The sequence below is a fragment of the Chiloscyllium plagiosum genome, chromosome 11, assembly GCF_004010195.1.
Source record: "Chiloscyllium plagiosum isolate BGI_BamShark_2017 chromosome 11, ASM401019v2, whole genome shotgun sequence".
Classification (NCBI taxonomy): Eukaryota; Metazoa; Chordata; class Chondrichthyes; order Orectolobiformes; family Hemiscylliidae; genus Chiloscyllium; species Chiloscyllium plagiosum.
Window position 1 is genome coordinate 42,897,186 of NC_057720.1, and position 23,431 is coordinate 42,920,616.

At 41.0% G+C, this 23,431-nt stretch overlaps 1 protein-coding gene across 1 annotated transcript in view; it reads right to left on the reverse strand.

Moving 5' to 3' along the window:
* The window catches only part of rnf11b (ring finger protein 11b), a 42,042-nt gene extending 19,362 nt beyond the window's left edge, over positions 1 to 22,680 (reverse strand). The window contains exon 1 of the mRNA XM_043699218.1: positions 22,283 to 22,680. Within this exon, the coding sequence (XP_043555153.1) occupies positions 22,283 to 22,402 (120 nt within the window). The 5' untranslated portion in view covers positions 22,403 to 22,680. The remainder of the gene's footprint in view (positions 1 to 22,282) is intronic.
* Between the last annotated feature and the right edge of the window lie 751 nt (positions 22,681 to 23,431).

A 23,431-nucleotide genomic window follows, 5' to 3' on the forward strand; every position in this document is an offset into this window, starting at 1 on the left:
TGCAATTGAACATAAACTTCTGACTAAAGGTAACCTTTGTTACAAACACAGCACAGAACAAGGCCCTTCAGCCTACCATGACAACATATGACACCTTTCTAAAGTAAAAAACTTTTACCTGCACATGACCCATACTCCTCTCGTCCCTGCGTGCCTGTCTGGTCTTTAGGATTCCGTTTAAACTTTGCTTTTGAATTGCATCTCCCACCTCGTCTAAGTTTACAAAGCAATCTTGATCAATTGGGCCAATGGACTGAGGAATGGCAATTGGGAGTTTAATTTAGATAAATCAGGTGTTACATTTTAGTAATACGATCAAGGGTAGGATTTACACAGTTGAGACCTAGGGGTTCAGGTACATAATTCTTTGGAAATTGTGTCACAGGTAGACAGGGTGGTAAAGGCAGCATTTGACATGCTTGACTTCATTGCTCAGACCTTTGAGTAGAGGAGTTTGGATGTTGTGTTGCAGCTATACAAACATTGGCAGGGCATCTTCTGGAGTAATGTATACAATTCTAGTTACCCTGCTATCAGAAGGGTATTATTAAACTGGAGAGGGTACATAAGAGATTCACAAAGGATATTACTAGGACTGGAGAGTTTCAGTTCTAGAGATTGGTTGGGACATTTTTCACTGGAGCATAGGAGGTTATGGGGCAACCTTATGGACAATTATAAAATCATGCAGGGCATATGTAAAGTGAATGGCAAAGGTAGGAGAGTTCCAAACTAGAGGACACATCTTTAAAGGTAAGGGAAGAAAGATTTTAAGACAGACCTCAAGGGCAACTTTTTCATAGGTTCATATGTGGAATGAACTGCCAGAGGAAGTTGTAATTGCAGGTATAGTCACAATATTTTAAAGACGTATGGACTGGTACAAGAATAGGAAAGATTTAGAGGGATATGGACCAAACACAGGCAAATGTGATTAGTTTAGTTTGAAAAACTTGGTTAGGTTGGGCTGAAGGGTCGGTTTCAGTGCTGTGAGATTTCTTTGGAAGCACATTCTAGTCACTTACCATCCTCTAAGTAAAACAATACTGCTCACATCTCCTTTTAAACTTTCCCCTTTTACCTTAAACCTATATCCCCTAGTAACTGGCATTTCTACCCTGGGAAAAAGACTCTGTCAATCCATTCTCTCAAGTCACCCCTCAGTCTCCCACATTCAAGTTTGGACAAACTTGGCTTGTTTCAATCTCTTCACAGCTAATACCCTCCAAACTAGGCACATCCTAGTAAACATCTTTTAAATTCATTTGTGGGCATGGCTGGCTGGCCAGCATTTATTGCCTGCTCCTTGTTGTTTGAGGTGGTGGTGGTACTGAGCTGCCTTCTTGAACTGCTCCAGTCCATATGCTGGAGGTTGATCCACAATGGCTTTAGGGAGGGAATTTCAGGATTTTGACCCAGCAACAGTGAAGGATATATTCCAAGTCAAGAGGTTGTAGGGGAACGTGCAGGTAGCAACAGTTCCACGTATTAGCTGCCCTTGGCCTTCAAGATGGAAGTGGTTGTGGTGCTGAGAATCTTGGGTCAATTTCTGTAGTGCACATTGTAGATAGTACACACTGCTGCTACTGAGCACTAATGGTAGAGGGAATGAATGCTTGCTGATGGGGTGCCAATCAAGCAGGCTGCTTTGTCTTGAAATGGTATCAAGCTCCTTGTTGTTGGGGCTGCACCTATCCAGGCAAGTGGGGAGGAATAAGTGAGGAATGCAGATGCTGGAGATCACAGCTGAAAATGTGTTGCTGGAAAAGCGCAGGTCAGGCAGCATCCAAGGAACAGGAGAATCGACGTTTCGGGCATAAGCCCTTCTTCAGGAATATTCCATCACACTCCTGACTTGTAACTTGTAGATGATGGACAGGCTTTGGGGAGTGAGGATGAGATAGTCAAGAGTTCATTTGCTCTACTGTCCTGCAAGAAATTGAATGCCTTGGGGGGCAAGGTGATGTGTCTTTGTCTTATAGGTGGAATGTGGGAGGTTTACATGGCCATTTCCTTGACATTCAGGGATGATTTACATTTTTCATCCCCTATTCAGAAATCAATAAGAACATTACAGTTGGAATTTGACTACTCCTCTACAGTTATATATTAAATCGATTTGCAACAGATCTCACCATTAGGGGACGATTTGCATTACAGAGTTTCTGGAGGTGAGGTGGCCACTGCATTGTATCTTGACTGGCATGTGACTGGGAGGGAATGACTGGGGGTTGGCTTGTGAGCATTACTAACTGTGGTGTAAAGATTTTGTACAAAGGAAAGACTATTTTCCTTGTTCAGAGAGTTTCCCTGAACACGCCTCTCAAGCATGGTGAGGAGTGTTCAGGATTTCTCCAAAGCTTGTACTGTTCAGTGTTTAATAAATTTGGTTGCTTGTTTTCAATTGGTGTGTTACAGTTGCATCAAGTGTGTAAGAACCTCAGGAAAAAAAAACTGAACAAGGAGAAGAGTTATTTGCTATTGTATTCCCAGCCTCCGACCTGCTCTTGTTGCCACCGTGTTTACATTGTGGGTCCAGCTGAGTTTCCAATCCATGATAACCCCCCTGAATTTTGATAATGGGGGATTCAGTGGTGGTACTACCATTGATCGTCAAGGGCATTAAATACATGGCCTCTTCATGGAGATAATCATTGCCTGGCATTTTAATTGGTATGAACATTGCTTGTTACTGTCAGCCCAGGGTTGCTTCAGTATCTGAGGAGTCACGAATGTTGCTGAACATTACACATTAAACATCCCCACTTCTAACTTTATGATAGAGGGAAGGTCATTGATGAAGCAGCTGAAGATGGCTGGGCCTCGAACACTACTTTGAGGAACTCCTGCTGAGATGTCCTGAAGCTGAGATGACTGACCTCCAACAACCATGACCATATTCTGATGTGCCAGGTATGACTCCGAGTGGAGAGTTGGCCCCAATATCCATTCATGCCAGTTTTGCTCGGGCTTCTTGATGCCACACTTGATTGAATGCAGTCTTGATGTCAAGGGTGTCACTCTCACCTCACCTATGGAATTAAGCTCTTTTTGTCCATGTTTCAACCAAGGCTGTAATGAAGTCAGGAGGTGAGTACCCTGGTGGAACCCAAACTATGTGTCACTGAGCAGGTGTTCCTTGATAGTACTGTTGATGACACCTTCCATCACTTCACTAATGATGTAGAGTATACTGATGGGCAGTAACTGGCAGAGTTGGATTCGTCCTGTTTTTCATGTATAGGTCATATTTAGTCAATTTCCTACATCCGATACCATTGTTGTAACTACACTGGAAGAGCTTGAAGAGGAGCACAAATCTTCACTATTATTGCTGAAAGTCTGTCAGGGCCCAAAGCCTTTGCAGTATTCTGTGCTGAAGACCAGTATGTGATGCTGGGGATCACTGGGATAGGCCGTAATGGATCATCCACTCTGCATTTCTGCATGAAAATTTCTGCAAATGTTTCAGCCTCATCTTTTGCACTGATGTATTGGGCTCTTCCATCATTGAGGATGGAGATATTTGTGGAGAGTTAATGAGTTGTTTAACAGTCCATCACTACCTACAACTGGAGTAAGAGGATTGCAGAACTTTGATCTGATCCATTGATTGTGGGCTCACCTGCTGTTGGTACTGGTTTGGCACACAAGTAGTCCTGTTTGGTAGCTTCATCAGGTTGCCACCTCATCTTCAGGTATGCCTGATGCTGCTTCTAGCATGTCCGACTATACTCTCCATTAAGCCAGGGTTGATCCTCTCGCTTGATAGTAATGGTTGAGTGGGGGATATCTCAGGCCATGAGGCTGCAGGTTGTCCTGGAGTACAATTTGCTGCTGTTGATGGCCCATTCAGTATGGTGATGGTGCCACACAAGCTAATGACGATAATTCTCGATGTGAAGGTGGGACTTCATCTCCACAAAAACTGTGCACTTACTCTTAGTACAAGCGTCATGGGATAGATGTATCTGCAGCTACCTGTTTGGCAAGGATGCAGTCAAGCAGGTTTTTCCCTCACCACCTGCTGCAGATCCAGTTTGGCAGCTATGGCCTTGAGGACTCAACCAGTAGTGCTGCTGCCAAGACAGTCTTGGTGGTGGAATTGAAATCCCCCACCCAGAGTACATTTTGTGCCATTGCAACCCTCAATTCATCAGCCAAGGGAGGATGGTACATGGAAATTAACAGGAGGTTTCCTTGCCGATATTTAATCTGAAGCCATGAGACTTTATGGTATCCAGAGTCAATATTGACAATTCCCAAGACAACTCCCTCCTGAGCATATACCACTGCACCACTACCTATGCTGAATCTGTCCTGCTAGTGAGACAGGACATACCCAGGGATGTGGACGATGGTGTCGAGGACACAGTCATACTCATAGAATCATTACAGACAATGTCAAGCTGTGTCGTGACTACAAGGAGAGACAGCTTTCCCAATTTTGGTATTAGTTCCCAGATGTAAGAAAGGAGGACTTTGCAGGATCAACAGGTCGGTTTCTGCCTTTGTCTTTTCCAGTACCTAGGTCCATGTCCGGTTTCATTTAGGAGACTTTGTAACAACTGATACAACTGAGTGGCTTGCTAGGCCATTTCAGAGGGCAATTGAGAGTCAACTATATTGTTGTGGGTCTGGAATTATTTCAATCAGACCAAGTGAGGACTGGCAGATTTCCTTCCTTGAAGGACATTCGTAGCCTCTCAAAAGTCTCCAAATCCTTCTAGCAGTGTGGCAATATTCCAAATGTAGTTTAATTAATGTTCCATACAGTTGCAATATGACTTGCCAATTTTTATATTCTATGCCTCAACTGAAGGCTCCAAGCATGCCATAAGCATTCTTCAAAATCTCACAACACCAGGTTATAGTCCAACAGGTTTAATTGGAAGCACACTAGCTTTCGGAGCGACGCTCCTTCATCAGGTGATAGTGGAGGGCTCGATCGTAACACAGAATTTATAGCAAAACTTTACAGTGTGATGTAACTGAATTAAACATTGAAAAATTGATTCTGTTAAGCCTTTCATCTGTTAGAATACAGTGATAGTTTCACTTCTTTCATGTGTAAATCACAAAACCTTTTTATTTAAAAAGTTGCATTCTCCGGTTAGCTATTAACAATGGTGATAGCTAGACAATATGTTGAAGGTGTTCAACATATTGTCTAGCTATCACCATTGTTAACAGCTAACCCGAGAATGCAACTTTAAAAAAAAGGTTTTGTGATTTACACATGAAAGAAGTGAAACTATCACTGTATTCTAACAGATGAAAGGCTTAACAGAATCAATTTTTCAATGTATAATTTCAGTTACATCACACTGTAAAGTTTTACTATAAATTCTGTGTTACGATCGAGCCCTCCACTATCACCTGATGAAGGAGCGTCGCTCCAAAAGCTAGTGTGCTTCCAATTAAACCTGTTCAGCAATTAAGATGATGCATTGGGTGAATGTACAACATTAAACAATTAGACTATTTACTCTGGGTAACAAGTAGTTTAGACTAGCACTTTGGTGATCTTTTATGATTTTATATAGTTTTGAGGTTACAAATAATTTTATTTTTCAACATGCACTATATCATTTGCCTTTGAAGGTAATGAGAAGACTTTCCAGGCAGTCTAACGCTACAAGCAAAAAACCTTCAAGAACAAACAAATGGTCAGTAATAGATGTAAAAAAAAACTGTAGAAGCTGGAATCCAAAGTAGGCAAGCAGGAGGCTGGAAGATTGCAGCAAGCCAGGTAGCATCACGAGGTGGAGAAGTCAATGTTTCGGATATATAACCCTTCTTCAGAGTCAGGACCAGAAAAAAGCTGCAAAGTTAATCAGGTTTTAAAAAAGAAAACTACAAAAGCACTGATTGCTATTACCTGCTGAGCTTCGTGTCTTGTCTCTGATAATTAGTACAGTCTAGGATACAGGCAGAAAAGGTTTTGGATAAGGTAACAAGATCAAGGTTTGTACAATATTCAGAAATCAACCTGAAACGTTGACTTTTTCACCTTCTGATGCTACCTGGCTTGCTGCGTTCTTCCAGCCTCCTGCTTGCCTACAAATGGTGAGAGATAAGCATTCAAAAATTGAGACAACCTCAAGAATAATCAATCAAAATCAATCAGGTCCTAACAGCATAGCTTTCCCTTTCCAAAAAGAAATGGATAAAGAACATGTTAAACTATTATCTTGGCAGGCAGTTATAACAAATGACCAGAACAGAAATTATTGAAGAGGGTGGGCCCACAGATAACTGACAACTTAAGGAACTAGTCAGGAGACAGGCAGAGGTGACATCAGTCATCGCCCTTATGAGCCAATTAGAAATTGATCATGCTTCCCTTAAACAAATTAGCTTCAGGCCTCACCTCGGCAAAACAAATTACTAATTGAAAATGCTGTGGGTTGTGGCTTGTAAAGAGTTAATGCTCAGCTACTTCCGGCAAAGGCATGTATCAAATTTGAAACCAAAGTTATTTAGTTGTCTAATCAGAAGTAGGAGACCAGAGGCATTGTAGAGAGACTAAGAACAGAGTACTATTCCCATGCGCCAAGATGAACCAGAAAGTAAGAGTGTAGAATGCCTGCAGAATCATTGCCATGCTTTGTTAAGTATAATACAAGCTTCCTGAATCTGTCTTCTGTTGCTATTTTGGTTTAAAGCCTGAAATGAACAAATTCATCTTGGCTTTGAAGTTAAAATTATAATACAGAACTTACAAGTCTGTGTTTAGCAAGGGATTTCAATAAGCTAATGGTTCTGGATTTAAAGGCAGAGATAAATATTGAAAAAAAATTAATTTCATGTTTTGTAAATTTGGTGACCAGATTTAAGCAATGATCTACGGAACAATTAACAAAATAGTTGTGGGATAAAAGGTAATGGAAGAGTGGTTAGGGATTGGATTTGTACAATCTCTCACTAAAATGGAGGAGAATTTGCTGACAGTGAACTCAGATGCATGCATGCAAATTTGAACAGTTAAGAATACAGCAGCAAAAGCCCTTGAAGCGATGGTGTGATGACAAAAGAACCATGTGAAAATAGTTGAACTGGTTCATAAAACTTTTGCCAAATCAGCCAAACTTTAAATTGTCTGCAGCAGCATGAGTTACACATTTTAAGAATTCACTGCAGATGGTCAGAGGCTATAGTCCATGTTAATTAGTTTGTGGCAGAATCCTAAAATTCCAACAACACTAAGTAATCGGTCTCCAGCTTAAGAACGCACTATAATTAGTTCTATTATATCGTACTGTTTGAGTACACTGCAAGCTGGCAAAAAGGTTTCCATTAAAACAGAGGTCTCAGAAAGGATTCAGTGGTTCTTAAAGATATAACTGTAAGACCATAAGAAATAACAGGTGTAGTTGTTTGGACCCTTAAGCCTGTACTGCCAGTCAATAGGATCACTGCTAATCAGACAGATCCAATAGATCAAAAATCTATCTTTACACAAGGCTTCTGCCCTCACAGCTCTCTATAGGAAGGAGATCCAAAGACATTCAGCCTTGAGTGAAGAAATTTCCTTTCATCTCAATTTTAAATTGGTGACTTCTTTATTCTGAGACTATGCCCTCTGGCCCCATGAGGGAAAATATCCTCTCACCATTTACCCTGTCAAGCCCTCAAGAGACTCTGCTTCCACAGGATCACTTCTCTTTCTTCTTAAATCCAGTGAGTAGAATCCTAATCTATTTAACCTATGCTCATCATATTGGGAATCATCATCGTGAACCTTCTCTGCACATCCTCCAGTGAAATGATATCACTTCTTAAATAAAGGGGCCAAAATTGCTCTCAGTGCTCCAGATGTGATCTCACTATCATCTTGTTCGGATGCAGCAAGACTCCCCTATTCATACTTCAAACTCCTTAAAATAAGGACCAACATTCCATTAGCCTTCCTGGTCACCTCCTGCTAGTTTCAAGTATCCCCAAGTCCCTTTTTTTTTGCAGGTTTCTGCGGTTTTCAATTTTTAAACCAGGCTGTTCTTTTGTTCTCCCTTCCAAATAAACAACTTTAAATTTTTATGCAGGGAAAGAAGGTTTACTGTACTTTTTTTAAAAAGTGGGTGCTTAACAAGGTAAGAAGTCCAGAAAAGGTCAATGGTAAAGACAGAAAAAAATTACATGTGATAACTAGATCTTTTAGGTGCATACCTCAAGGTATGGATGACAAATTTGCAGATCCTAAAAGAAATTACAACCAAAGGTGCAAAAATACAGTATAATCTTAGTAATCTGCAAGCAATCAGGCTCCATGGAAGAGATCACAACTTGTTGGAAAAATATCCTATTAAAAGGAGGGGAAGAGTAAGGTCAAACAGTAATAGTTCAGAAAGAGATAAAAGGCAAGAGAGAGGGTGTACCTTCATGTCAAGGAATATAGCAGATGATGGAGCCAACAGGAGCAGAAGCCCATACATTTGGGAATTTGTAATGCTTACAATAAAATTAGAAAAAAATTATTAAAAGCTGCCAAACAGCAAGAATTACAAAGCTGGAGGTAATTGACATGTACACAGTTGCCAGACAGGGAACAATCAGCCCATCACAATGGAAATAAATGGAAAAAGGTCTGCTAATGGGGCTTAAGGGTAAAACAAGACTGGAGGCACAAGGGTTTTAACACAGGGAGGAGGAAGGAGGGAGGGATGTTAAGGGGTTTATTTGCTCCGCTGACCTTCAAGAAATTGGATGTCCCGAGGCTAAGATGATATGTTCCTCTATTTGCAGGTACAACTTAAAAACTTTACATTACCATCTCCTATTATTCAGAGTAAATTTACAATATCATGCCCTATTCAGAATAAGAACATTTCAGTTAAAATTCTGACTACTACCTGCAGTTAAAAATGATTTACACCAGATCTTCCCATTATGAAAATTATCTAAATTACATTATTTCTGGAAATAATCAGGTCACTGCATTATGTCTTGAGTGGCACATGACTGTGGGGGAGTAGCTGAGGTTGTCTTGTGGGCATTACTGTCTGCGATGTGAGATCTTCTATAAAAGATCTTCTATAACTGGTTCCTTTATTCAGAGAGTTTCTTTGACACGCTTTACAAACTTTGCGAAGACTGTTAAGTGATACTCCAAAGCTTGTACTTGCTTAATAAATTTGGCTGTTCACAGAAGTTGGCATATTGCAGTTTCATAAAGTGTGTAAGAATCTCAAGAAAAATAACCTAACAAGGGAGGAGAGGATATTAGAATACAATGGATTCACCGATGACAAGAAAAGGTATTGTGATAATTTTCTTGGCTTTATTAGCATCAAATATTTGAGAATGCAGATCCGTGGATAATAAAGCTGCATTTCTGCAGGGAGGTCATCTTAAAAGGGAAGCAATTCTTCAATAGATATCAAACACAATTGGTACACTTGACGTTAAACAAAAGGTATGTACAGTCTAAATAATGATTCTAGAGTTTGATATTTCCCAGTAAAGATCCACCTTATTAAGCCTCCAAATGAAAAGCAGACCAGCTATGTTTCCAGTCAGGGGCAGCTTTCAGGCATCTTTATGATGCACATAGATGATTCAGGGAGTTTAGGAGCAGTGAATTTGAAAACATAGTCATAAATGGTTTTAAAGTAGAATTTAAACTGTGAAGCTTTTAAGTACATCAAACCAGAATTAGGCAACATAGATTGAGTGTCACTTTGCATCAGCAAGCTAATTTATAACTTATTCACCCCGTTACAGTTGTCAAAAGAAGGTCTCAAAAATACATTTTTGTAAAATATCAGTGGCTTCCCAAACTGAAACAAACTGCAAAGCAACAGGAGAGAGAGAGGTGTCATAGTGGTAACATTACTGGGTCTAGTTAGTAATCCAGAACCCCAGCCTAATAACACCAGATACAGGAGCATAGTCTATTCAGCCTATCGAGTGTGCTCTATCATTCAATCGTGACTGATAGGTTTCTCAGCTCCTGCCACCTTCTTGTTATCTTTGATCCACTTACCCATCAATAGCCTCTGTCTAAAACTACATTCAATCACTTGGCTGCCATAACCATCTGTGGCAAAACGTTCCATAGAACCACCACCCCTGGCTGAAGAAATTCCTCCTCATCTCAGTTCTAAAAGGATGTTGCTTCATTCTGAGGTCCTAGTCTCTTCTACTAGCACAAACATGTTCCCCACATCCATTCAATCCAGGCCTCCTCAGTATTCTGCAAGTTTCAATCAGATCCAGTCATCCTCCTAAATTCCATAAAGTACAGAGTCCGCAACCGCTCCTCGTATGACGAGCCCTTCAACCTCACGATTACTCTTGTAAACGTCCTCTGGACCGTCTCCAAGGTCAGCACATCCTTCCTTAGATACAAGGCCCAAAACTGCTCACAATGTTCCCAATGTGGTCTGACCAGAACATACTTGATTGAGTTTTTGAAGTAGTAACAAAGAAGATTGATGAGGGCAGAGCAGTAATGTGCATTCGACAAGGTTCTCTATGGAAGACTGATTAGCAAGGTTAGATCTCATGGAATACAGGGAGAACTAGCCATTTGGATACAGAACTGGCTCAAAGGTTGAAGACAGAGGGTGGTGGTGGAGGGTTGTTTTTCAGACTGGAGGCCTGTGACCAGTGGAGTGCCACAAGAATCGGTGCTGGGCCCTCTACTTTTTGTCATTTACATAAATGATTTGGATGCGAACATAAGAGGTACAGTTAATAAGTTTGCAGATGACACCAAAATTTGAGGTGTAGTGGACAGCAAAGAGGGTTAGAGCTGAAAATGTGTTGCTGGAAAAGCGCAGCAGGTCAGACAGCATCCAAGGAACAGGAGAATCGACGTTTCAGGCATAAGCCCTTCTGAGAGCTTCTTCAAGGAAGGCATCCTTGTAAGAGGATTCGCAGTAGGTTAAAATCTTCGAGGAGAAAATGAGGACTGCAGATGCTGGAGATCAGAGCCGAAAATGTGTTGCTGGAAAAGCGCAGCCCCTTAGGTCTCCTTGGATGCTACCTGACCTGCTGTGCTTTTCCAGCAACACATTTTCAGCTCTGATCTCCAGCATCTGCAGTCCTCACTTTCTCCTCTTCAGCAGAGGGTTACCTCAGATTACAACAGGATCTGGACCAGATGGGCCAATGGGCTGAGAAGTGGCAGATGGAGTTTAATTCAGATAAATGCAAGGTGCTGCATTTTGGGAAAGCAAATCTTAGCAGGACTTATACACTTAATGGTAAGGTTGTTGCTGAAGTAAGAGACCTTGGAGTGCAGGTTCATAGCTCCTTGAAAGTGGAGTCGCAGGTAGATAGGATAGTAAAGAAGGCATTTGGTATGCTTTCCTTTATTGGTCAGAGTATTGATTACAGGAATTGGGAGGTCATGTTGCGGCTGTACAGGACATTGGTTAGGCCATTGTTGAAATATTGCGTGCATTTCTGGTCTCCTTCCGATCGGAAAGATGATATTGTGAAACTTGAAAGGGTTCAGAAAAGATTTACAACGATGTTGCCAGGGTGGGAGGATCTGAGCTACAGGGAGAGCCTAACAGGCTGGGGCTGTTTTCCCTGGAGCGGAGGCTGAGGGGTGACCTTATCGAGGTTTACAAAATTATGAGGGGCATGGATAGGATAAATAGACAAAGTCTTTTCCTTGGGGTCAGGAAGTCCAGAACAAGAGGGCATAGGTTTAGGGTGAGAGGGGAAAAGATACAAAAGAGACTTAAGGGGCAACGTTTTCATGCAGAGGGTGGTACGTGTACGGAATGAGCTGCCAGAGGATGTGGTGGAGGCTGGTACAATTGCAACATTTAAGAGGCATTTGGATGGGTATATGAATAGGAAGGGTTTGGAGGGATATGGGCCGAGTGCTGGCAGGTGGGACTAGATTGGGTTGGGATATCTGGTTGGCATGGACAGGTTGGACCGAAGGGTCTGTTTCCATGCTGTACATCTCTATGACTCTATTATACTGCCTCAGTACATCTCTGCTCTGGCAGTTAAATACAACTTGAGGGATCATACAAGATGGATTATGGTAGTCGGTGGGGGCAGCTGGAAAGGGTGAAAGATGGAGTAAAATGATACAATATTCCAAAAAAATTGGCTTTTGTTTAGTGCAATAACTGAGCATCGCACAATCTAAATGTCTTTCAGAAGCCAGAGCACAAAGTATCAAGACCAAGGGAAATGATTCTGTTTCTAAAAAAAAGCAACTGAGCTGCTTCAACAAAATACTTTACATTAGTGCCATTAACCAAAGAATAATAGTGAGCGTGCAAATAAAGTTAAATGATAAGTTTTTTTTTTAAAAAAAGGCATTCAGTGCAATAATTCAGATGTCTCAGTAAGGACATCTGAAAGCAGATGAAAACATAACTGTGGCATTGAGTGTAAAAGAATTGCTGATTGTCAACAGTTTAAGAATTCAGACAGGCTGGTTTCAATATCCATAGTGGGAGAGAAATTTTATTCAATGAGGAAAAGATATAGCAGAAAAGAGAAGGCAGCCAAGAATGTTACAAAGCCCATAGCTTAACGAGGTAGTGAAGGAAAGAAACAGACAAGGTGGCATTATGAGTCAAGAGTCCGGAAGTATAGAACATGCAACCTTCTGAATCCTTATCATCTACAGTGCTTCCTCCAAGTGGTGTGGAGAAGGACAACAGATTCATCAGTTGTTTCGTCAGCAACCTGCTCACTCATGCACAATTTAGATTCTGCCAGAGCCACTCAGCTCCTGACCTCATTAAAGCCTTTGTTCAAACATGGACAAAACAGCTGAATTCCAGAGGTGAGTGACAACCCTTAACATCAAGGCAGCATTTGACTGAGCTTGACTTCGAGGAATCTAAGTGAAACTGGAATCAGTGGAAATCGGGGGCTAACTCTTTGCTGATTAGAGTCATATTTCGCACATAAGATGGTTGTGGTTGCTCCAGGAAGTCACCCCTGCTCCAGGACAACACTGTAGTGGTTCCTCCTTGGCCCTTCATTTGTTCAGTCACTGACCTTACCTTTTCTGATTGACAGGAGAAGTGGGAATGTTTGCTGATGATTGGCATAATGATCAGCATCATTGTACTCTATGTTCAAATGCAACAGGACTTTGACAATATCCAGGTTTGGGTTGATAAGCAGCAAGAAGCATTCCTGATGAAGGGCTTATGCCCGAAATGTTGACTCTCCTGCTCCTCGGATGGTACCTGACCTGCTGTGCTTTCCTAGCACCACACTTTTCAATTCTGATCTCCAGCATCTGCAGTCCTCACTGTCTCTCATGCCACAAGACTGCCAGGCAATGTAAATCTCCAATAAGAGACAATCTAACCACTGCTCTTTGACATTTAATGGATTTGCCATTGCTGAACCCTCCAATTAATCAACATCCTATAGTTACCTTTAAACAAAAACTCAACTAGACTCAGTATATAAATAGAGTAGCTAAAGAGCAGGTCAGAGGCTAGGAATTCTGCAGCACACCTCACGTCCTGACTCCCCAAAGCATGTCCACAATCTCCAAGGACAAAGGCAGCAGTGTGATGGAATCCTCGCCACTTGCCTGGATGAGTACAGTTCTAACAATACTCAAGCAGCAGCAAATCATCCAGTTTGCATGATTGGCACCATATCCACAAGCATCCCCCATCTTCCCTCACCAATGTTCATTAGCACCAGTGTATGCTATCTACAATATCCACTACAGAAATTGCCAAAGATCCTTCAACAGCACCAATTCCACAATCACTTCCATCTATTTGGAGAAGTGGAACAGAAAAATGGAAACACCACCACCTGAAAGTTCTTCTCCAAACTACTCACCATCCTGACTTGGATCAAACATCAATGGGTCAAAAATCCAGGCATTCCCTACCTAAAGGCATTGCGGATGTATCATTGACTGCAGCATTTCAAGAAGGAGCTTCCTCAGCTTCTCACAAGGCAAATAGGCACAAGCAGTAAATTCTGGCATAAACTTTATGGAGATAGCATGGGGAAATGAAGTGTTTGATCAGCAATTACCATATTAAATGGTAGGGCAGGCCCAACAGTTTGAATGGCCAACTCTTGTTCTTTTGTTCCTTTGCTATTTGCTTTGAAGCAATATTGTATCGTAAAATATTTTTCCCAATATCCTTTTGAACATTAAATTGGGAAAGAACAGGTAGACCAGGTAAATGCAGTGAAAAACTAGAACCAAAGGCACGATAAGCCAAATAACTTAAATTTTTGTACTGCATAGTTTTATTCTAATCTGAAAATTAAAAACTGTATACATTTAAATTTTGTACTAAGATTCTGTTGTCATGATTTCAAACAAATTTACTTTGATTTAACTTGGAGCAGTTTAGCAAAGAAAAAAAGTAACAATGTGGATTTCCAAGCTCTTTCTAAACACAAATGTTAAGTTGATTAAATAATAAAATTTTAGAGAAAACTCACAATTAAAGTATTTTTTTAAAAATCTTGTACATTTGTAAGCAGATTTTAGCGACATCATGTCAGGTTATCAAATGGCTTAACTTGTTCCCACATTGAGGAAGGGAGTGGAGTCAGTGTTCAATGAAAATCTGTTGCTTCTGAAGCAATACAGGCCCTTTTGTTTGCCTTCTTTTTTGATGTAATGGTCCATGTGCCTTTGAGGGAAAAATATTCTAACTGATCTGGTGGTTTCTTTACTGACATAAAACAATAACCAGGTTTCAAAAAAAATGATCATGGGACCAGGTTGTCAGGAACAGCAAGAGAGGGAAAGAACTCAACAAGTTAGTTACAATGGGAGATCATTCGCCATTTAAACAGTTTATAACAAGTTGAAGGAAATAATATTTTGCAGAAAAAATGTACTTTAAATTCTGGGAGTTGACTAAGAGTGAAAAACTCATTCACTGGATGAGATTAATTTCTGATAAAGCTTGTACACTCAGCTTAGCTCTAGGTACAAAACTCAATAGCCAAAGAAAATTAGAACCAAGAGAGTTCTGATCAGAGGTTGCAACTTTCAAGAAACCATTATGTTGAACAGGGAGTTTAAGGGATAACCTTGCCTGAAGAAAACAGAAGAGGAGAAAGGATGGAGCCAAGTCCAAAAACAAGATCTGCATTTGAATTGTAGGCAGATTACATGACATGAGGGGTGATGCTGCGAGACAAAAAAAAGCAGATGGTAGTAAGACAAGTAGAAACCAAAAACTGTGTCTAGAAATGTCAAGGTAATGCAAGTCCTTACCGATCGGACACAAACAGTAGTTATGAGTTACTGTCTCCTTGTAGAGACAAAATACAAACCCTCATTGTTGTGAGGTGCTACAACTGTGTTAAATTAGAATAGGTTTTGCAAATCACAACTAGGGATACATGATGTACTGGAGGCCATTAACAAAATTATATCAAACCACAACATGATTTCATGTGCCAGTACATCCCTTGCTTGACCATTCCCTTCAAGCTGGAAGAAGGGACGCTGGTTCAAGAACAGTGCAAGAGCACAAACTAGGACAACACAAGGCAAAACTAAAAGACAAAAATCCCGTGAAACTACAGCACACAGCATTTAAATGCAAAACAGCGGAAACAGCATGCAGAGCTATGATTCCACAACTAATTGATCAGTTCCAAACTCTGTAGTCCTACCATATACAATGAATTAAACTGATAGAAGAAAACTTATGAATATCCAGATCCACATCTTGCCACATAGGAAGACAGCTGTGATTGTCGTTGAAGGTCAGCATCTTAGCTCCAGGATATCCCTGCAGTAATTTTTCAGGGTAGTGTCCTAGGCCCCAACCATCTTCAGTTGCTTCAATAACCTTCCATCATCATTTGGTCACAAATGGTGATTTTCACTGATGATTGTGCAACATGCAGCACCAGTCACAACTTCTCAGAAATAAAGCACTACATGTCCAAATGTAGCAAGATCTGGACAATAGGCAAGAATGGGGTGACAAGTAACATTTACTACACACAAATGCTAGGCAATGTCTCTTATTGGATTATTAATCATTGCCCCTTGACATTCAATGATGTCAATATGACTGAATCCCCCACTATCAACATCCTAGGGATTACCATTGACCAGAAACAACTGGACCCATCACATAAACAATGGCTACAAAGCAGATCGGAGACAAGGAATCCTGCAGCAAGTAATTCATCTCCTGACTCTCCAAAATATGTCCACCTTCTACAAGGCACAAGTGAAGTGTGTGATGGAATACTCCTAATGTGCAGTTCCAACACCACCCAAGAAGCTTGACATTATCCATGACAAATCAGTGTGCTTGATTGGCACCACATCCACATTCTCCACCACTGACTCAGGAGCAGAAGTGCAGTACCGACAAGAAGCACTGCAAAATTTCACCAAAAGATCCCGAGACAGCTCCTTTCAAACCCACAACCTATACTGTCTAAGACGACAATGGCAGCAGATACATGGGAACACTAACACTTGTAAGCACCCCTCAAGCCACTCACCAGAGTGAGACAGAAAGAACAAGAAGAGGGAGGGACAGTGGGGTAGGTGGGTGGGTAAAGGGGGCTGTGAAAGGCGTAGGTAAAAAAAAACAGCTCCAAGCCAGAACAAAAGCTTTTATTATCATTTGCTCAGCTAAGAGTAGGACGAAATGGGTGACCCCTACTGAATACATTACATGATAATAGGCCTACATGAGAATGAGTGACTGTGCTGAAAGCAACCCATATCATTACAGAACCAGGCACAGGGCATATAAAAACAATGGAACAATATAATCAGGCTGTGAAGCTATTGAACTTAATGTTGAATCCCAGAAGCTCCGGCTCTCCAAGATGATGTTCTTCAAGCCTGCGCTAAGACGGTCTGGAACACTGGAGGAGGAGTGGACCAGAATGCCTGGAGGGCACAGTGCCTGCTGAATGCTGACAAGGGAAGTGAGGGGAATGTGTTTTTGATCGTGGCACCCTGTTGGAGGCAACAGAAATGATGGCTAACAATCCTTTTGATGCAGAGGTTGGTGGAGTGGTAAGGGAGGACCCTATTATTGTTGTGGGAGGGAAAGAAATGGGTGATGGCAGAAGTGAGGAAGATGGATCAAACACGGCTAAGGGGCCTGTCGACCATGGCAGCATGGAATCTCAGTTGACAATTTAGCTAGACATTTGAGGCCACCCCTGAAAAAGGCAGCATTATCAAAACAGTTACAACAGAGTTAGGAAAACTGGGAGAATGGAATGGAATCCTAGGAGGAAGCAGGCATGATGATGGATAGTGCAAGTAACTGTTTGTAGCGCATATTAGTGGCCAGCCTATCCCCAGAAATGGAAGATGTCAAGGAAGGGAAGGGAAGGGAGGATTCAGAGGTGGACCAGATGAAGGTGAGAGCAAGGTGGCAATTGGAAGGGAAATTAATACATTTTTCAAGTTCTGAACATGAAAGGAAAGCAGTAAAGATGTTACCAATCTATTGGAGAAACAGTTGTGGATAGAGGCCAGAGTAGGACTGGAACAAGGAATGATCCACACACTCCAAAAAAACAGGCATAACTAGTGCCCATGCAGACACCTATGGGCACACCTTTGATTGGAAGATAGAGACAGAAGAGTTGAAGTTGTTCAATGCGAGGATGAGCTGAGCCAGGCAGAGGGTTGTGGTGGATGGGGAGAGTTCAGGCCTCCTTTCCAGGAAGAAGTGGAGGGCCCTGAGACCATCCTGATAGGGATGGATGTGTGAGGGACTGCACTTCCATACTGAAGACATGGCAGCTGCTGGTCGCAAACTAACTCACACTAAGAAATAAGTTGATTGGAGCAAGAATAGGCAGAAACAATGAGTACTGTCAGTGGATTTTGAGGGCAGGGCAGGGCAGGGGGAAGCACCAAACGCTGGGAGGCTGTAGCAGGGAGATAACCAGATGAGATGAGGTTGGTCAGACTCATGGACACAAAAGCATGTCAGACATCTATTTTCTATCTGCAAAAATGACCCTAAGCTTCTAGTTGCCTGTCACTGGAACACACCACCATCTTCCCTGGCCAACATTTCTATTGCAGGCCTGCTGCACTGTTCCAGCAAGCCTCAATGTGAATTCAAAGAACATCTCACTTTCAACTACAGTCTCAGACTCAATAAACCTTAGAGCTCAACTCCATCCTTCCATGTCTTTTTTTTAAAATCTGCCCATACCTGGTCCTGTTATGACATGGGCTGCTTTTAGCACAGTCACCCATTCTAATGCATTCCTAGGCCTATTATCACAATATACAGATTTCATTTTGTACAGCACATTTATTTTCTCCTACTTAGCTCTTATTATCACTTGTTCAGCTTTTCTTCTGTCCTGACATGCTATGAATAATCTCCATGTGTATCTAGACCTTTTATATATCTATCTCTCTCTCTCTCTCTCTCTCACTCATTACGCTCCATCTCCACTTTTCTATTCACTTTTCCCCTTCCCCACATGGTCCTCTACCATTTCAGCTTCAGCACAAGCACCACATTTCCCTACCTGCTGACAGCTCTGAAGAAGAATCACCGCATTAGAAATGTTAACTACTTTCTTCCCACAGATGTTATCAGACCTGCTGAGTTTCACCAGCAATTTTTATTTTTGATTCAGATCTTCAACATTCGCAGTTCTTGGTTTTATCTTTGTTTTACATTATTTAGCTCTCCTGGTCCACCGTAATTATTCATGGACGAGTAAACTGTTAAGTGACATCAAGTCATAGATATGCCAAAACAATCCAGGACTTAACAGAGGTAATTAAAGTCAAATGATTTGGTTCATACCATTGAAAATTTTAATTCTCGTGAATTCTCAGTGTGATGCAGATTGAGAGACATATCTGCATTATTTTTCATGCTAGTTACTGCAAGCTTGGATTTCTGGGATTGAGCTAGTAATTGGTTGGTTTTTCTAGCAGTCTGAATTTAATAAACAATTTCTAAGTATTTTTATGACCATGGCAGTTTCCTTTAAAAAAGAATTTTTGAAGCCTGATTGTAGAGTAGATAGCCGAGAGTGTGGTGCTGGAAAAAGCACATTCGGTCAGGCAGCATCCGAGGAGCAAGAGAATCTAGCCTTTCATCAGGAATGAGCTTAGATTGTTGATAACTCAACATAGTACATAATGGGGCCATTTTATTTAGTTTTGTTAGTCTGGAATCTTTAATCTTGGTGGAAACACCCTGGGCTAAGAGAAACTTCTGGTTTGACTTAATTTTGGGTAGTGGTTTAGTCTTGGGAAGACCTAGAAAGAGGATGTCTGTAAAGTGCAGTGCTCTTAAAAGAAGGCTACAGTGAATCAAGTCCTTCGAGTGAAGCGTTAGTGTTGGTTTCAAACCTGATAAAATCCAGATGTGGTAATTTAAGCTAAGTGCAGCAAAGCTTAAGTGTATGCGAGTTCCAGGAAGAAGGTGTCAAAGTTCTAGCTTGAAAAACAATTCACTTAAACCTACCAAAGTGTAAAACTGGTGTTTTAGGTACAGTAGCAAGACAAGTGGTGCTTTGAGAACTTAACAGGGGAGTTTTGGGCATGACAAAAACTTTTTCTTTTCAACTAATAAAAGAGAGTTTTGAGACTAACAATTTTCTTTTCGCTGTATTTAAAATGTCTGAATTTGTGTAGAGAGTTTAGATTATTCTATTTTATCTGGATTACCTTTGTAGAAATCTTCCATTTTGATATTAAAGCAAAATCTCCAGCACTTTGCGCTCATGGTTCAGCAAGAGACCTCTGCAGTAAAATCAAGATAGAATATGACCCTATCAAGCCCAGTTCCTGACAGGGATCTGACTTATCTGGTAATAACGTATGATGGAATCATTACACAGGAATACAAGTACCCAATTCTAGGGCTGCATGCAAAAGGTTAAACTGGGATTCAAATTATCCTATTCAATGTTTAAGTAAATTCCAAACCCATACCTTAATTACTGTAAAAGCATGCTCCCCCTCCCCAAACATGCCCAATTTTCATCCTTCTAACATTGAAATCCTTATCCATAGGAGAAAGTGAGGTCTGCAGATGCTAGAGATCAGAGCTGAAAATGTGTTGCTGGAAAAGCGCAGCAGGTCAGGCAGCATCCAGGGAACAGGAGAATCAACGTTTCGGGCATAAGCCCTTCGTGAAGAAGGGCTTATGCCCGAAACGTTGATTCTCCTGTTCCCTGGATGCTGCCTGACCTGCTGCGCTTTTCCAGCAACACATTTTCAGCTTCAATCTTTATCCATAGTTTATTAGCTCAAGATCGAATGTTTAAATACACTTACTGAATTGTATTATTTAAATTTCACTTATTCAGTCACATCCTATCTTGTACTGTGGTCTTCTTTATCCAGCATTAAATGACTTTAAAGGTCATCTAGTTACTAATGTATTTTAAAAATTCTTGATCACAAAAATCCCACCCATCTCCTTGCACCTTGCACCCTCTGGACCACATCCTACATTGACATTCTCATGCCCACCTTTAAAGGTCGAGAAAGCCAATCTCTGTAACTACATCTTCATTCAAAACCCCAAATCCACTTCTCACTGTGGAGTTATTTTATTAACAATCACTATAAAATATGTTAAAATTGCTGTCAAGTATCTTTACATTGAAAGACTGGGGATGGCGGAAAATAAAAGACCAAAACAACCCTGGCCCTGTAAATCACTGGTGTTTTGTTACCATAGGATTATTACCAAATAGGAACTTGAATAAGTCTATTGCAAACTTGATCCTAAAAAGTAGTATCTGAAATTCAGTGGTGCCAAAAGAAATTTGCGGTATGAGTTACAAGTTAATAAGTTGATGAATTAGTGTAGATATGAGAACTTCAATTTATCAATATAAGTTAGCTTTAAAAACATGCCACAATTTTCAAACAATATTATTAATAGTTAGTAATAATTAAACCTACAAAAGTGTCAGCAGCATCACAGGCAAGTCCTCAACAAAATTTCTGACATGGGTAGAACGTGCCAGTTGTGTCATAATGACATCATGCACAAGTGACAGAACTATGCATCTGGTCAGATTTTTAGAATTTTCTATTTGAAAGCAAGATAAGACAGTTAAGCAGGCTTTTCATTAGCATTTTTAATAAATTATTTCCCCTGGTTTCTTGCTCCAGCACAAGCCATTTTCAACATAAACAAAACTGACACAATAAAGCAAATAATTAATAATCAAGTTGCCCTCTAGCTCAACATGAATAAAGCAATTATCCTATAACCTCAAGAAAGTCAATTCTGTAAGTAAATAGACATTTCGGGCTCAAATCACTCAAATTCAGTAGCCATTAAATCTAGGATGAGAGAATGCCAAAATGCAACAAACTTCCACAATTTTAATTGAGGACACCACTACAGATCAGCATTATTCCATAAAAGAATGTTGGACAATATACAAAGCAATAGGATGTGGGAAGCTCAGACAAGAAATGAGAAACTGTTCTATCAGTACAGAGTGTTTGGACCCAAATGGTTGGCATTTTTGGTAAATGTTGAACCAATGCTTGAAGCCAGTAACAGCCTATATTGCACATTATTATAAAAAAATGTTATTGAAATGTGAAGTACTGAAATTCACTGTCAGTGCCAAACGTGCCACATATGAGTGATTCATTTGTACAAGACAAAGCAGAATCGTCCACTGTGCAGAGAAAACAGGAGTTTTCCCATCCACTATAAATACAATAGGCACTAACTCCACAAAGCTTGTTTTTTCCTCTTGACTACATTAAGTCTACTACACGAAGTGAAATATATAACAATGGTGAGACAAATTGCACAAGTTGGCTCCTGGAACAAATAAATAAGTGCATTTAATAAGCACCTTAATCAACGATGCTTCATATCATTTACGAATTGACATGTGTCCATAAGAAAGCTTAGTGGCATGTTTTCAATTTTAGGTAACGATAAGCCAGTGGCTTCAAATTCTACATGTTTTGTTAGAATAGTTGAAATTAAAAATCTCTCAACACAAGTCAATAAGGTTAAATTAGCTGTGTGAAAACATCCGTTCAACTATCTAGCCTTACCTTTTCAAGGTTCTTCAGTCCGAGATACCTAGGATTTTTTATTGTGTTAGTTTAAGTGAGGATTAGTGGTGTGTGCTTTTAATTCAAACAGGCAAGTAGTAAATAAAGGAGGTCTTTAGACACAATTAAAGCTAAAAATCCTAAAATAGTGGCCAAATATAAAACATTATACACTTCAACATCGTAGCGTGTGGTTTTCTTAGGCAGGTGGATAAATACAGCATCAATCGGTTGAAGGATACCAGACTGGAGACAAAAAGAAAACTTGTCCAAACAAAGACGAACCTGATATGGCGGCGGCGGCTCCTGGTCTATTTCGGTGCCGTCTCCGTAACTCGCCCGGTCAGAAGACTCATGAAGCAAAGAAATATCATCTGACGTAGGAGATTTCAAACAATTTCCCATATTTTTCCTTGAATATTACACCGTATTTACCATCACTGCAAGATACGGCGTGGGGAAAGCGAGGAGAAAGCTTAAAAACTGACGGAAAACGGGTGTGTTTTAAAAAATCAACGCTCGCTTCTTTATGGGAAACGTCGCTTCCTCCCTCTCTACCACCAAAAACAGAAGATCTTCTTTCCTGTCAGAAAACTAGGCCCGCCCGTTCCTCTTATTTCTGCCTGTCACCGAAAGCAAAACAAAAACAAGCCACCCTGTAATTCAGGGTGTGTGGGGGTGGGGGTGGGGGTGGGGGTGACTGGAAGAAGAAACACAGACTGCTGGCTCACTCCCAACTTTTCATTAACACGGCAAAATATGCTCTTTGTTGATCATTCACCGACTGAAGGGAGAGACCGGTTTAAGCCGACAGCCAGCCCTGCCTCCCTCCAGGCCAGAACTGGCGCACAGCTGTACCTTTCCCCTTCGCGGCTTTGACCCTTCTCTTCTTCCCCCAGCGCCTCGAGCAGGGCCCGTGTGCGTGAGCGCGGGCGTATTACGTCACCAACCAGCGCGCGCGGCCTGCCATGGGCGCAGATTGTTGCTCTCCCTGGAAACAAAAATGCACACAGCGTGCAGGACGAGCACTCAGCGATTTTCCCATTACATTGAACCATGCGTGGTTCCGTGGTTTGAAAAGCGCAATGCACTCCTCTTCTCCCGTTTAAATGGATGGTGTGTCTGATCTAGCTTCCTTTTCTGTCAATTTTATTTCCCACACCCTGGCGAAGGCAACATGTCAGATGCCGCAAAACCAGACAAAACATTAGCAGGGTTCTTTAGGGTGAGAAGAAGTCGAGAAATGGGAATTCAAATTCCACCTCAGCAGTTAGAAATGTATGTTCAGTGAATTAACTAAAGTACCATCATAACAATTCAACCGATTTATGTTACGGAAAGAAATCGGCCATCATTGTCTCGTCTGGCTCATATTTGTCTTCTGTTTCACAGCTTTGTGGTTGACTGTTAACTGCCATCTGAACTGACCATGAA